The sequence below is a fragment of the Eretmochelys imbricata genome, chromosome 6, assembly GCF_965152235.1.
Source record: "Eretmochelys imbricata isolate rEreImb1 chromosome 6, rEreImb1.hap1, whole genome shotgun sequence".
In the NCBI taxonomy this organism is placed as follows: domain Eukaryota; kingdom Metazoa; phylum Chordata; order Testudines; family Cheloniidae; genus Eretmochelys; species Eretmochelys imbricata.
In genome coordinates, this window is record NC_135577.1 from 5,857,313 (window position 1) to 5,874,066 (window position 16,754).

General features: G+C 44.7%; 2 protein-coding genes across 2 annotated transcripts; both read left to right on the forward strand.

Annotated features, from left to right (window-relative positions):
* The first annotated feature begins 234 nt into the window (after positions 1–234).
* On the forward strand, positions 235–1,182 carry LOC144266024 (olfactory receptor 5G9-like). The gene has a single exon (XM_077819161.1). It carries the CDS (start codon positions 235–237, stop codon positions 1,180–1,182), a length of 948 nt encoding a protein of 315 aa, XP_077675287.1.
* Positions 1,183–11,812: 10,630 nt separating this feature from the next.
* On the forward strand, positions 11,813–12,751 carry LOC144266627 (olfactory receptor 5AR1-like). Its single transcript, XM_077820070.1, has one exon. The coding sequence runs from the start codon at positions 11,813–11,815 to the stop codon at positions 12,749–12,751; it is 939 nt and encodes a 312-aa protein (XP_077676196.1).
* The last annotated feature ends 4,003 nt before the right edge of the window (positions 12,752–16,754 follow it).

Sequence of the window (16,754 nt, forward strand, 5' to 3'; positions counted from 1 at the left end):
ATTAACCTGCGTGTTATTGTGTTTGCAGAGTGTCTGAATTTTATCAAACACCTGGAAAGACCAGCTGTGAACATCTGGCTCTGTGGACGAAGCCCTTCCTGGAGTGGGTACTGATGTCCATTAAGAAACTTGTCTCCATTTATCATCACTTACTTCATTACAGAGAAGGGACAGGTTTTCTGCACCGTCCACCTGCCCACATCTCTGTAGCAGCCTGATCTCTTTGCAGAGGAGATGGAAGAGGGAAATCACTCAGAGGCAACTGAGTTCATTCTCTCAGGATTGACAGATCTTCCGGAGCTGCAGGTCCCCCTGTTTATGGTGTTCCTACTGATTTATGGTATCACCCTGGTGGGGAATGGGGGGATGATCTTGTTAATCAGGATTGATCCCCAACTCCACACACCCATGTACTTTTTCCTCAGGAATTTGTCTTTCTGTGACCTCTTCTATTCCTCAACAATTTCCCCTAAGATGCTGCTGAATTTCTTTGCCGAGAGGAAAAGCATTTCTTACACTGCTTGTGCTGTGCAAATGTACCTCTTTGTCTCTTTTGCAGATATTGAGTGCCTCTTGCTGGCTGTCATGGCATATGACCGTTATGTGGCCATCTGTAACCCGCTGCTCTATACGGTCACTATGTCCAGGCAGCTTTGTAAGCAGCTGGTGGCTGGGGTGTGCGCTGTGGGGTTGGTGGATTCAATGATACACACATTTTGTACATTTCGGCTGTCGTTCTGCAGCTCCAACATTATCAGTCATTTCTTCTGTGACATTCCCCAACTACTGGCACTCTCCTGCTCTGACACCCAGATCAATGAGATTGTGATGTTTGCCTTCATTGGCTGTATTCTAGTGAGCAGCTTTGTGACTGTCCTCCTCTCCTATTTCTATATCATCTCCACCATCCTGCAGATCCGCTCTGCTGAAGGCCAGCGCAAGGCCTTCTCCACCTGCACTTTCCACTTGACTGCGGTGGTAATATTTTATGGCATCCAACTCTTCATTTATTTACGTCCCACCTCCAGATATTCCATGGACATGGACAAAATAACCTCAGTGTTTTACACACTGGTGATCCCCATGTTGAACCCCCTCATCTACAGCCTGAGGAACACGGAAGTGAAGGATGCCCTGAGGAAAGTAATGAATAAACTCCTAACCAATTCTCGAATCTGTTAACTCAATACCATAAGAGTGATGGGGAGTGGAAACAGGTGAATTCAATTCCCAGCCCTTTTTAATGTAATTTCACAGATCCTATGATAGTATTGTTCATTACTGTTATTGTTATTAATTTGTTTGTATTCCAACAAGGCCTGTAGGCCCCGATTAAGATCAGGGTTTTATTAAGCTACTCTCCCAGCAAAATTCCAGGGGACACCTGTTTCACATGTGTGAATATATGTGGTGTGCTTTGAAAACATAGATCTATATGTATTGGGAAAGAAGAGGAGGGCATCTAATCTATCTCTCCCTCTGCTTTGTATTGGGTTTAGTTTCAATATGCAGTTGCAAGTATGAAGTGTGTGGTTTCTGTTGCTGAACCAAAGGGAGTTTTGTACACACTCCTGATCCTCTGTAGCCCTTTATGTCCTCTGTGGGGTTGTTGTAGAGATTGTTGCCGGGTTTGTATCCATTCATGTGGAGGAGAAAGGTGATTTTCATCACAATGGCCTTTATTTTAAGTTAAGGGAGCAACAAAACAACAAGTAAGAACAAGAGTAACATATCCAAAAGAGAACATGGTGTGTGTGCATCCTCTGTGAGAAGCTGCACTGAACTGAATACAAAGTAAAATGGAAAGGGTGAGTTTTCTCTAGGACATAAATTATACAGAAAGAAAAAGTCATATCAGACATGAGATGTTTATACCACATCAGCAGGTTAGCTATGAGGTCTTACTTTTAGTTCTTAGGGTAAGTCCTATGGACTCTGAAGAATAGGGATTCTGGGAATTGTACAGCTCGGGTTACAGATAGTGAGAAACGAGTAGAGCTGGGACAATAGCGGATTTTTGGGTTCATGGGTGGTTATAAAACATTCAGAAACAAATTCAGTTCAATCTGATCCAAATCTGAAAATTCCTTAAATGTTTGGCAAATTGAAAACATTGACAGAAATGTCCTGTGGGGTGGAAGGAAATATTTAGCATGACCAGAAATAGAACATTTCCTTTCCTTCCTGGATACTTTTTGATGTCAAAGCAAAGACAATGTAGAGCCACACTGACAAAAGTGATGGGAATGGAAGAGGCAGTAATGGTGCTGTTTCCCTTGTAGACTTTAACCCAGTGATTAGATCACTCCCATTGGTAGTGGGAGATTCCGTTCAATCCTCCCTCTCTCTGATGGGGAGAAACAATTTGAAAGTGGGTCTCCCACATTTCTGGACAGTATCCTGGTGACTGGGCTATGTTCTGTCCTGCATCATTTTCAGGACTGGTCTACGCTACTCCTGTAAATTGATCTAAGTTATGCTACTTCAAGTTGACTAAGTCCACACCATGCTATGTCAATGGGAGAGTTACGTTACTGAAGTACTGTAACACAGATCATCCAACAGCGTTATTGTAAATCAGCCCTGAGGAATATCCACAATGGAACACAGTCTCTGAGGGACGTGGAGTACAGATTTCAACAGGTGAGTGCTCTCCCACTGACTTAGCATGTCTTCCCCTGACCATCTCAATCAACACCATTTCATCTATTGCAGTAATACCAATTGAGCCAGTTGTGTAGATATGGCCTCAGTCTCTCCTGTTGAAGCTCTTGCATTGTGGATAAAACACAAGAAGAATCACAGGGCCAGAAAGAGAGAGTGACTCTATAGACAAGTGGTTTGGGGCACCAACATGTTCAACTTCGTGTCTCTGTTCCAATTGTTTTTTAATTAGTTTTCTACCGTAGAACAACTTTGAAAGGAGAGATTGAGAGCAACCCAGACAGGAATAGCACATCACTCAGGGGCTGGGATGCTTTCTGGAAATACAGGAAACTCAAGTGCACATCTTTGCCCAGCACTGGACAGAAGGGAGAATTGAACCTGGATCTCTCACCTCACAAATGAACACCCTACCTATTGAGCTAAAAATTACAAAGAGAGGGAGCATCACCACCTCCTACCACTGGCTGCTTTGCGACCAGCACCTAAATCCTCCTCCCCCACACACATTGTTTTGGGACAAGGCTATTAGGAGACTTCGTAACACATTTGTGAATAATTTCAGGTGAACCCCAATGGCATTGTTTTTTACAATAAATTATTCATAAATTTAATAGTGAAAAGTGCAAGGTCATGCATTTAGGGATTAATAACAAGAATTTTTGTTATAAACTGGGGACGCATCATTTGGAAGTAACAGAGGAGGAGAAGGACCTCGTAGTATTGGTTGACCGCAGGATGACTATGAGCCACCAATGTGATATGGCCGTGAAAAAAAGCTAATGCCGTCTTGGGATGCATCAGGTGAGGTATTTCCAGTAGAGATAAGGAGGTGTTAGTGCCGTTATCCAAGTCACTGGTGAGACCTCACCTGGAATATTGTGTGCAGTTCTGGTCTCCTATGTTTAAGAAAGATGAATTCAAACTGGAGCAGTCACAGAGAAGGGTACTAGGGTGATCTGAGGAATGGAAAACCTGTCTTATGAAAGGTTTCAGAGTAGCAGTGTGTTAGTCTGTATTCGCAAAAAGGAAGGGAGTACTTGTGGCACCTTAGAGACTAACCAATTTATTTGAGCATACGTTTCGTGAGCTACAGCTCACTTCATTGGATGCATCTGGCTTCAAAACTAATCTTGATAAATTTATGGAAGGGATGATATGTTGGGATAGCCTAATTTTGTCAATTAATTGATCTTCAACTATTAGCGGTAGATATGCCCAATGGCCGGTGATGGGATGTTAGATGGGGTGGGATGTGAGTTACTACAGAGAATTCTTTCCTGGGTATCTGGCTGGTGAACCTTGCCCAATTGCTCAGGGTTCAGCTGATTGCCATATTTGGGGTCGGGAAGGAATTTTCCTCCAGGGCAGATTGGCAAAGGCCCTGAGGGTTTTTTGCCTTCCTCTGCAGCATGGAGGAAGCACTTGCTGGAGAATTCTCTGCACCTCAAAGTCTTTCAACCATGATTTGAGGACTTCAAAAGCTCAAACATAGGTTAGAGGTTTGTTACAGGAGTGGGTGGGTGAGATTCTGTGTCCTGCGTTGTGCAGGATGTAAGACTAGATGATCATAATGATCCCTTCTGACCTTAAAGTCTATGATTCTATGATCAGTCTGGCAGAAATTCCCTCATTTCTAGATACTTTTTTGTCCCAACACTGGAAAATTACTTGAAGAGACTTTTGGAGGGGTGACTGACACATTAAGTGGAATACAGTCACCTCAGTTTTCTATCATATTAAAAAGCCCTCACGGGAGAAAGAGCGATCCAGACCAGTGGATGCTCTGGGCCTCTGTCTTCCATTTCACAAGGAAGGCAATACCATTAATTGCATGTACTGTGCACACCTGTAGTCCCGGGAGCAAAGATGCTCCAGGGAGCAAATCTCAAAGTCATCCCAGAAAGCAACTGCAGAGGTATTAAGGGTAACATTTGTATGGTTAGCAAACAGGGAAAAGTTCAACTCTTAGTCTGATTTTTACGGTTCTGAGAAGGTATAGCTTCCACCCTAAATTCATTGTAAGTGAAAGGAGGAAAAACAAAGCGATACCACCAAGACATGGGCAAATAAGTCAGTTTTAGAGTATTTTGGCCTTTAGTTGAAATGACAGGAGGCCATTCATGGGAAGGAAAGTAAGGAACCATCCTTAGAGGAGAAATTTTAACTTTTCTGAACATATTTACTTAACAAAAGAAGGAAAGAGCTTTATCAAGGGAAGGAGAAGAGTGACAGGAAAAGGAGAGATAAATCACTTTAATAGGGAGGGAGAAAACTCCCCCATTGATTCAGGGAATGTTTATACTAAAGCCATTACATTGACTCAGCTATGATATGCAGCGGCGCCATAGTGTAGATGCTTTCCACATTGACGGAAGGGCTTTTTCTTCAATGTAGTTAATCTACGTCTCCAAGAGGAAGTAGTTCGGTGAATGAAAGAATTACACTGAGGGTCAGTACAAGCTAATTGCCTCTCACAGAGTTTGAAAAGTTTCCCAGCCCTGTGTGATGGAGCTCTCTTGATCTAATTTTTAAGCATAAACCAAGCTTCAGAGAAGCTGCTGATGGAAAAGACCAGTTGGGAAATCTAGTCCTGTCTCCCTGCAGGAAGCAGAATCCCCTTCGGTTCTTTTTGTTCAGGAGAGTTGGAAATATGCCAGCTGTCCCAGCTTCCCCGTAGAGATTATTCTGCATTCTGACTGAAATCAGTGTCAGGCTGTATGCGTGTATCGGGCACTCTGTGTGTGTGTGTGTGTGTGCTTGGTGTGCATCAGGCACGATGTGTGTGCATGTGGTGAGGGGTATAGTGGAGCTGAATGTCAAGGGTAGGCAGGTGTGTGCCCCTTGCCCTGCCCATGGCGAAGCTTAAGAAGTGTTCCTCTCTCTAACACTCAGATGCCCAGCTCCCAGTGGGGTCCAAACCCCACATAAATGCACTTTACTCTGCATAAAGCTTATAGAGGGAAAACTTGTAATTTGTTCACCCTCTATAACAATGATAGAGAGATATGCACAGCTGTATGCCCCTCCAGGTATTAATACATATTCTAGGTTAATTAATTAGGAAAAAGTGATTTTATTAAAGACAAAAGGTAGGATTTAAGTGGATCCAAGTAGTAACAGACAGAACAAAGTGAATGACCAAAAAAAATAAAACACGCAAGTCTAAGCCTAATACAGTAAAAACTAAATGGAGGTAAATCTCACCCTCAGAGATGTTCCAATAAGCCTCTTTTACTGACTAGACTTCCTCCTAATCCGGGTCCAGCAATCACTCACACCCCTGTAGTTACTGTCCTTTGTTCCAGTTCCTTTGTGGCATCTCCTTGGGGTGGAGAAACTATCTTTTGTGCCAGCTGAAGGCAAAATGGAGGGGTTTCCCCAGGGGCTTATATATTCTCTCTCTCGTGGGAGGAAACCCCTTCTCCTCTCCTATGGAGAACCCAGCTCCAAGATGGAGTTTTGGAGTCACATGGGAAAGTCACATGTCCATTCATGACTCAGTTCCTTACAGGCCGAGGACAAATTCCCAGGAAAGCTCACATGTGGATTGGCGTCTCTCAGAGTTCATTGTTAGCTTAAGTGTTTCTCGATTGGGCACTTTCAGAGAATAGCCTTTTCTCAAGAAGCTGACCAAGTGCTTCACTGAGGCTACTTAAAATCAAACAAGTACATAACAAGTATTCATAACTTCGAATATAAAAATGTTGCATGCATGGAAATAGGATGAATATATGCAGTAGATCATAACCTTTGCAGAGATATTTCTTACATGGCATATCTAGCATAAACCACATTCCAGTTATGTCATATTTACACTGATAAGCATATTTCTAGAAAGCATTATGGGGTGCAACATCACATCCTCCTCCTAAACTCACTGCCAGAGGCTTGGACACTGTCCATGGTGGAGGCAATGTATGTAAAATCCCTGTTTGTTTCTGTTCACACCCCTTTTTAGTACCTTTAAAACGTACGATGTCATTCATAGGTTTTCTAGCAAGGTTTGGGGTTCTCGGTCCCCGGATTTCTCAAAAGACATTGGGGTGTAGTATTGCAAATTGAAGGTAGACAGCAATATCTATTAAAGTGTAGGTGTCTTGGCATTTATCCACCAATGCCTTGAGGCAGTGTGCCTCAGTTTCCCCTTCCATACAGCAGCGTAGGCCTGTTATGCTTTTGACGCTATGCCAAGCTTCCAGCCTCTTTACAGTATAAGCCAAAAAGTGACATGCTTTGGGGACTGTCTTGTCATCATCGCTAGCATGAACAAAAGTTTTTTCCACAAAACAGTTGTGTCCCACATCTTTCAAGGGTTTATCACAAGTATTATCTCCTTTGTCTTGACCAATAGATAAAGTAGGAAAAGACACAAGATTAACAGAAAATCTTCGGCGGACAGGCTTTGTACACACAATGTAGCTTGTTTAGTGTCTATTGCACTTCCCAATTCCTTTGTGTACCCTGGTAGGTGCTCTGATGCAGATTCTTCTGCCTCGCTTTTAATTTAGGCATGTGTTTGAGGCTTTGGCAAGGAAAGGGGGCACTGCAACCATGCCTGCCCTTGGCCCCTCCCTCTTTTGAAACTTTCCAAGTGCAGAGTTTTTCTCCCACCAGCCTTGAAGAGACTGTGTTATTTTTTATAAGGATATCGGGAATAACATTCTTTGTGTGCTTTGAGCGCTTTGGATGGGTAAGATCCCTTCAATTACCAACAGGTCAGCTGGGTGGGCGCCTCTCTGATCCCCCCTCACCTTCTATCTGGACTTCCTTCTCTGGGCTCTCCTCGGGGTCAGACACTCTTGCGTCCTCCAAGAGGGAAGGTTACTCTGGTCCAGTTGTGGGCTCACAGCTACCAGCTATGACAGACCCTTCCCTGGCTAACAAAATCCCGCTCTTTCCCTCAGGTTGGGCTTGCTTCCAGCTACAGAGTCCCTGGGGTCTGTTCCCACCACAGCGGTTACCAGGACTTCAACTTCCACCTTTGGGCTACATGTTTCTGTGCACCCCAGAGCAGGGCCTGTCCCATGCCGACCTGCAACTTCCTGGCAGTCAGCAGCTGGGACGGCCTCCTTGTTACAGGTGGAACATTCCCCTCCCCCAGGCAGATGATCACAGGACAGGAGATGGCTTTGTCCAGCCCCTCCCACAAGGACTTGCCTTGAGCCCCGGAGCTACAGGAACTGGATACAGACATTCCTGCCCCCAAAGCTGCATGCTTCACTGCTACAGAGGAATTTAAGAGACTCTCTCCTATTCCCCCACTAGCCCAAGTGACTTCACACACACACCCTGTCCTGGGGCTTTGAGCACAAGATTTCTTCTCGCTGTTAACCAAGCCAGGGACAGATTCCGCCACATCAAAGAAATGATTCCCCAGTCGAAACAGTGCAAGATTGTGAGCCACTGTAGCAACAGTCAGCTCAGCCTGCAAATCACCAGTTTCCATGTGTACCTTAGCTAAAGGGGCAAGGACTTTCTAACCTCCCACCAGTTGTAATTCTGCCATTTTCCATGGCAACAGATCCTTCTCCTGGATCAGGTCCCTCCTGACCACAGAAATCTCTGCACCCATGTCCCTCAATCCCAGGAGAACTTTCCCATTCAGTTTAACAGCATGCATGTGCTCACAGCTTGGTTGGGTAGAAGCCACCTTAACAAATCCTGTGTGGAAAGAGGCAGCAGCCTGGTCTGAGAAGCAGCAGCTTCACGTGTTACCTGCTGACTGTTCCTACTCAGCAAAGGACATTTCTTCCTCAGGTGCTCAGTGGACTCACAATCTGAGCGCCTCTTGGGCTCCTCTGCACGTACAGGAGACTTGGGACGAGTAACAGGGGAATGAGGAGGTGAACGCTCAGCCTCCACTTTCCCTGGGATAAAACAGTAATTCTGCTTCCCCCAACCCTGTGTCCCTCAGCCACTGGTTTCTGTTTAGTTGCAGCTTGCGACAGCTCAAAAGAGTCTGCAAACTCAGCCAATCCACCCACTGCATCCACCTTTTTGTCCCACAAAACCTGTTTCTTAAATTTACCACAGTTTGAAGCATCATCAATACCCATCTTATTGAATATGTCCAGAGCTCTTCCAGTCAATTTTACGACCAATGTGGTCATTTTTTGATTGTCAGGAATTGTATGGAGGACGCACAAACGTGATGAAATATTCGGCAATATCAATGGACTCATCATACCGTGGACATTGTTGCTCCCATTTGTGTATTTTGGGGAAGTGGGGCCTGATGCTGGTGGGTTTTGTCTCTTCCACTCAATAACAGCCAGTTCATGCTTCTGGGCCTCAATCTGGGCCTCTTAACTCCAGGGCTCAGTTGTCCCTGGCTGCCTCTGCTTCCCTAGCCCTTTTGTGGGCAGCTTCTTCCCTGGCTGCCTCTCCCTCTTTGAGCTTCAATTGAAACTCCATGTCCTTTGCCTTCTCTTCTACTTCCAGTCTGGCCAGCTCTACCTTAGCAGCTGCCGCACTGGTAGTCATTTTTCTGCTTTCTTGTGCTGGGCCACACCGCCTCTGCAGTTCACTGAAACTGAGATGCACTCAGCTCAGGGGCTTCTTAGTTAACAGAGACTTTCCCGTTGCCCAGTGTCCAGGCTTTCCGGGCAGTCTGCAACTTCTGCAGTTCTAGCTTCTTTTGATTTTCACTCTTACTTATTTTGCTTGTTTTTCTGTCCCTATTTCCCTTACCCGAAATAAATAACAAACCAGTGACCACTTTGTCTGTTCTCCACCCACCACACCCAAAACTAATGCAAAATCACAACCAGTGTATCAAAGGAATCAGTTGTGCACAGATCCTGCTTGACTACACCACTGTGAGGTGTTGGGTCTCAGAAACCCCTTTGGGACTGCCACCTGATGTGCTGAGTCTCCCTCTGAACCTGTTTTCCCTGACAGCTTGGGACTTAACTTCCTTATCTTGTTTGAGCCAAACACACTTGCCTGCTGCAAACCCAGATCCAAGTCTCAACCACATCCCCCACAAACTGCAGGCTTCACTGAAAACAGCTTAAGAAGAGCTCCTGTCTCCAGCACTCAGATACCCAGCTCCCAATGGGGTCCGAACCCTAAATAAATCTGTTTTACTCGGTACAAAGCTTATACAGGGTAAACTCATAAACTGTTTGCCTTTATAACACTGATAGAGAGATACACTCTGCTGTTTGACCCCTTTCGCCCCCCCAACGGGTATTAATACATACTCAGGGTCAATTAATAAGTAAAAAGTGATTTTATTAAATACAAAAAGTAGGATTTAAGTTGTTCCAAGTAATAAAAGACAGAACAAAATGAATTACCAAACAAAATAAAATAAAACGCATAACTCTAAACCTAATACAGTAAAAAACTAAATGCCGGTAAATCTCACCCTCAGAGATGTTGCAATAAGCCTCTTTTACAGACTACACTTCCTCCTAGTCTGGGTCCAGCAATCAATCACACCCCTGTAGTTACTGTCCCTTGTTCCAGTTTCTTTCAGGCATCTCCTTGGGGTAGAAAGACTACCTTCTGTGACAGCTGAAGACAAAATGGAGGGGTTTCCCCAAGGGCTTATACAGTCTCCCTCTTGTGAGTGGAAATCCCCTCCCCTCTCCTAGGGAGAATCCAGCTCCAGATGCAGTTTTGGAGTCACATGAGCAAGTCACATGTCCATGAATGACTCAGTGCCTTACAGGCCAATGCCACATTCCCAGGAAAGCTCAGATGTGGATCGGTGTCTCTCAAAGTTCATTGTTATCTTAACTATTTCCTGATTGGGCACTTACAGAGAATAGTCTTTTCTTGAGAAGTTTTTTTGATGGGAAATTAGATTTTCCATTCAACTCTTTTTTCCATGAAATTATCTTTTCCCTGAAAATTATAAGATTTCCAGCAACATGCCAAACTTTCCTCCTCCCTGAACCATGGCTGTGGGACTCTGGTGATGTTCCAGGCAAGTTCAGCAAGAGAAGAGAACATCATGCATCATGGGGGATGTAGTCCAGTCTGGAAGCCTGGCCCATGGAAGAGATTGGTGGTGTGTGGTATCTGAGGCACCCCCATGGTATTTCCAGGCTGAAATGTTCAGTTTTAGCAAAAAAAAATTTGGTCTCCACAAAAAAAAACAAACAAAAAACCCTTGTGGATCAGCTCTACGCAGTACCCAGCTGTCACTGAAAACAGCAGGATGAAATATACCCCAAATCTCATACTCCGTAATTGTGGTAGAAAATGCATCATTTAATAACACAGTGAGAAAGAGTAGGTTGAGTTAATCCCCAGGGCACCAATTACACCGAGGGTGGCTTTAGGTCACTGAATGCATTAATTAGGTTTTATGGCTATCTGAGCTCAGTTATTCCCAGTTGCTTAAGGAATCATGTCCCACAGATCACAAATCTCTGTATAAAACTTCCCAAATGCTCCAAACTTGCAGATTTTGTCAATGGGGAAACACCACCACATCTCTCTCTCTCTTCTCAGCAGGTACGTGCTCTGGTCCTGAATTACAGTCACTCACGCCCACGCGCAGACACCATGGTGATCAACAAGTATTAAATTCCAGACCTGCAGCACTAAAAGACTCAGCCCCAACTCCTACCCCTTCATCTAAAGAATGACCTGCTGGGCTGGAAAAAAGAGGCAATTACATAGTCTCTGAAGCCAGGGCTTCCCATTATATCTCTGGGTTTTCATACAGGCTCAAGTAAATGCCAAAAAGCTTAATTGGCACAATGAGCAACTTTACCCCAAACGGAGAAGCCAAGCCATAGAGCTCCCCTTGCTCAAAGAGGGTGGAAAGATTGACACTCCTTTACTCTCACCCCTTGTTCAGCTAACAAATAATTTCTTCAGACAGAGATGATTTTCACCCTGATTCTCTCACAGCAGAGTCACAAGTCACTACTTGTTGCTCGAAGTAGTGAACAGGAGTGTTTGTGCGGGGGGCATGATTAACCTGCGTGTCATTGTATTTGCACAGCATGTGCATTTTATCGAACACCTGGTATGACCAGCTGTGATCAGTACCAGCGGGTACTGATGACCATTGAGAAACTGATCTCCATTTATCTTCAATTACTTCATTACAGAGAAGGGACAAGTTTTCTGCACCATCCACCTGCCCACATCTCTGTAGCAGCCTGATCTCTGTGCAGAGGAGATGGAAGAGGGAAATCACTCGGAGGTGACTGAGTTCATTCTGTCAGGACTGACAGATCGTCCAGAGCTGCAGGTTCCTCTGTTTGTGGTGTTCCTACTGATTTTTGGTATCACCCTGCTAGGGAATGGGGGGATGATCTGGTTAATTTCAATTGATCCCCGACTCCACACCCCCATGTACTTTTTCCTCAGTAATTTGTCTTTCTGTGACCTCTGCGTTTCCTTGATAATTTCCCCTCACATGTTGCTGAATTTCTTAGCCAAGAGGAAAAGCATTTCTTACACTACCTGCGCTGTGCAAATGTATCTCTCTATCGCTTTTTCAGATGTTGAGTGCCTCTTGCTGGCTGTGATGGCGTATGACCGTTATGTGGCCATCTGTAACCCGCTGCTCTATACGGTCACCATGTCTAGGCACCTTTGCAAACAGCTGGTGGCTGGGATATACGCTGTGGGGGTGGTGGATTCAATGATACACACATGTGTTACGTTTCAGCTGTCATTCTGCAGCTCCAACATCATCAATCATTTCTTCTGTGACGTCCCCCCACTGTTGGCACTCTCCTGCTCTGACACCCACATCAATGAGATTGTGACATTTGCTTTCATGAGCTGCATTACAGTGAGCAGCTTTGTGACTGTCCTCCTCTCCTATGTCTGTATCATCTCCACCATCCTGCAGATCCGCTCTGCCGAGGGCCGGCACAAAGCCTTCTCCACCTGCTCTTTCCACTTAACTGCTGTGGTCCTGCTTTTTGGCACCTTCCTCTTCATGTATTTGCGTCCCACCTCCAGCTATTCCATGGACAGAGACAAAGTGACCTCAGTGTTTTACACGCTGATGATCCCCATGTTGAACCCCTTCATCTACAGCCTGAGGAACACAGAGGTGAAGGATGCCCTGAGGAACTCAATGAAGAAACTCCTAACCAATTCTTGAATCTGTTTAACGCTGTATTGGTTTCGTGGTGGGGAGTGGAAACATGTGAATTCAATTCCCAGCCCATTACAAAGAAATTTTGCAGAGCCCATGGGAGTATTGTTCATTATTGTCTTGTTATTACTTTGTTTGTATTCCAACAAGGTCTGCTGGCCCCAACTGAGATCAGTGGATGAAACATGGGAAGCATAATAGAGCCAAAGAGAGAGAATGATTTTATAAGCTGGTGGCTAGGGGCACCCACCTAGAGGGTGAAAAGTTCAACTTTATGTCTCAGGACATTGGGTGGCAGTTCGAAAGGGGCTTCTGTGACCCAACCCATCACAGAGAGTTTAGGAATAAAATTGCAAAAGTAAGAGAGAGAGATGGGGGAGACAGAGAGAGAGTGTGAGCGTGTGTGTGTGTGTTCGTGCAGGGGGAGGATAGTTCAGTAGTTTGAGCATTGACCTTGTAAACCCCGGGTTGTGAATTCAATCCTTGAGGGGGCCATTTAGGGACTGGGGCAAAAATCGGGGATTGGTCCTGCTTTAAGCTGCGGTTTGGACGTGATGACATTCTGGGGTCCCTTCCCACCCTGATATTCTATGATAGCTAGAATGAGTGAATTTCTTCTGGACTAATCATTTATTGTTAAAAACAATACCTTTTGGATTGACCTGAAACTATTCACAAATGTGTTACAAATACGAGGAATAGCTTTGTCCCAAAACAATGTGTGTGTGTGGGCGGGGAGGGGGGGAGGATTTTCATAAAGGTCGCAGCACAGCCACTGTAGGAGGCAGTGGTGGTCCTTCCCTTTGTAATTTTCACCCCAATAGTTGGGGTGTTCACCTGTGAGGTGGGAGATCTGGGTTCAATTCCCCCTTCTCTCCAGTGCTGGGCAAAGCTCTGTGTGACATTGCACTCCATATGCTTTATGAAAATATGCTTCTCAAAAAGACAAAACTGGAATATGCTTCATTCTAAGTGCCCCATGTAACATATCATTATAAATCTTATAATCTACTAAGTGTGTTCATCCTATTTGTTTACATGTATTATTTTTACATCTGGAATTAGGAGAATAAGATATTAACTTGTATTACTGATTTAGACATATTAAGTGGAGGCCATTAAAGGTGCTTCCGAATCAATGAACTGTAAATGGCTCTTTTTACCTACAAGCCTTCCTCTGTACCTGTGGGATAATCCAGGAAGAATGGAGATTGGGGTTTTACAATGACAAGTGACCATGTCACCAGAAACTGAGCTCCATCTTGAAGCTGGTACTTTTCCTGAGGGGGGTGGAATTCCAAACAAGGGTTTCTCACCTTGGGGAAGTTCTATATAAAATGGGGAAGCAAACAATGAGTGTTTTCAGCTGGTTTAAGAGATGGCCTCCCCACCCCACAAGAATACCTGCAATCACCTAGAAACATAAGGACTGTAACCACAGGGGTGGGTGAGAGCAGGCTGGACCTAGGTCAGAAAAGGCATCTTTACCTGAAATAACATCTGGGGTGAGAAGTTAACTGATTTCTGAATGTATTAAGCTTAGCCTTGCTTGTTTTACTTTGTGATTTACTTTGTTCTATCTGTTACGACTTAAACCCACTTAAATCTGACTTTTTATACTTAATAAAATCACTATTGTTTATTTATAAACTCAGTGTGAATAATTGTTACCTTGTGGGCAAACAGCTGTGCATATCTTTCTTACAGTGATACAGGGGGCAAATGTATTATTTTACCCTGTATAAGCTTTATGCAGAGTAAAATGGATTTATTTGGGGTTTAGAGCCGATTGAGAGCTGGTTGTCTGCCTGCTGTTGACAGGTATCCTGCTGAGCTGGTTTCAGTCTACATATGCAGTTTTGGGGGTGTGGCCCGGACCCTTGGTCTGTGTTGCAGCTGGCTAGCATGTCTGGCTCAACAAGGCAGGGTTCTGGAGGCCCAGGCTGGCAGGGAAAACAGCACATGAGATGACAGGAGGGAGGGAGGGGGCTGGCATGATTGGAGACTTTCTTGCAACATCTGTGGAGATGCTGCAGAGATCTTCAGTGTTAAACACCAGTGACCAAGAAATGAAGGGGAGTACAGTAACCTCAGTTTCATATTATATTCAAAAGGCCTCATGGGAGAGACAGCGATCGAGACCAGCTGATTCTCTGGACCTCTGTGTTCCATTTCCACAAGGAAGGACATGGCAACTTGTTGTCCTGGGAGCAAAGATGATCCAGGGAGCAAATCTCAAAGTCATCCCAGGAAGCAGCTCCGGAGGTATTAAGGGTAACGTTGGTGTCATTAGCAAACAGGGAAAGATTCATCTCTGATTTTACGGTTCTGATTTTAGGGTTCTGAGCAGGTACTGCTTCCATCCTCAACTCATTGTAAGTGAAGAGTGGGAAAACAAAGAGGTACCACCAAGTCATGAGCAATTAAACCAATTTCAGAACACTTCAGCCTTTAATTGAAATGAGAGTGAGCCATTCATGGGAGGGGAAGGAAGGAATTATTCTGAGAGGAGAAATTTCAACTTTTCTGAACATATTTACCTATCGAAAGTAGGAAATAGGTGAATTCAATTCCCAGCCCATTATGAAGTAATTTCGTAGAGCCCGTGGGAGTATTGTTCTTTACTGTATTTTTATTATTATTAATTTGTTTCTATAAGAACAAGGTCTGCAGGCCCCAACTGAGATCAGTGGGAAAAACATGGGAAGCATCACAGGGCCAGAGAGAAAGATTGATTTTATAAGCTGGTGGCTAGGGGCATTCACCCAGAGGGTGAAATGTTCACCTTCACATCTCAGGACATCAGGTGGAAGTTCCAAAGGGGTTTCTGTGACCCAACCAGTTACAAAGAGTTTTAGAATAAAATTAGGAATAAAATTGCAAAAGTGTGTGCGTGTGTGTGTGTGTGTGTGTGTGGAGGGCAGTGGGAGGATAGCACAAGAGCCAATGGACTTCAATCACAGCAGGGTGGTTTAGGTTGGACATTAGGAAAAACATCCCAACAGTGAGGGTGGCTGTGCACTGGAATAACTTGCCTCGGAAGTTTGTCGAATCTCCACCATTGGAGATTTTTATGAGCAGGTTAGAGAAACACCTGTCAGGGATGGTCTAGATAATACTCAGTTGTAATTTGAGTGCAGGGGAGTGGAGTAGATGACCTCTCGACGTCCCTTCCACTCCTATGATTCTATGATCGCAGAAGGATCCCTGCACTGGGAGGAGGGGGGACGCCAGCCTGAGCAGTGGGTAGGGCAAGGGATACGGACCTGCCCACACTTGATATTCAGCTCCACTGTACCCCCACCACATGGGCACACAGAGTGCCCAATGCACACCAAATACACACACACACACAGAAGGGGCACTACAGACACACACAATGCCCACTACACACACACAGAGTTCAAATACATACAAAACACAGTGTCCACTGCATACAACACAGTACTAACTGCACAGCAAACACACACACAGCCTGACACTGAGCTCAGTCAGAATGCAGAATAATCTCTCCTGGGAAGCTGGGAAAGCTGCAATATTTCCAGCTCTCCTGAACAAAAAGAAACAAAGGAGATTCTGCTGCCCTGGCAGAGAGATAGGACTAGATTTCCCAACTGGTCTTTTCACTTGACATCTTTTCTGAGGCTTGGTTTAGGCTTAAAAAATAGATCAACAGAGCTCCATCACACTGGGCAGGGAAACTTTTCACATCCTGCGTGAGGCAGTTAGCTTCTACTGACCCTCAGTGTAATTCTTCCATTGACCTAGCTGTTGTCTCTCAGAGACAAGGATTAACTACATCGGAGGAAAAACCCTTCCATCAACGTGGAAAGCATCTACATTACGGTGCTGCTGCACACCATATCTGAGTCAATGTAACGGTCTTAGTATAGACGCTCCCTGAATCAATGGGGGAGTTTTCCCCTTCCTATTAAAGCGATTTTTCTCTCCTTTTCCATCATTCTTCTCCCACCCTTGGTAAAGCTCTTTCCTTCTTTTGATAGGTAAA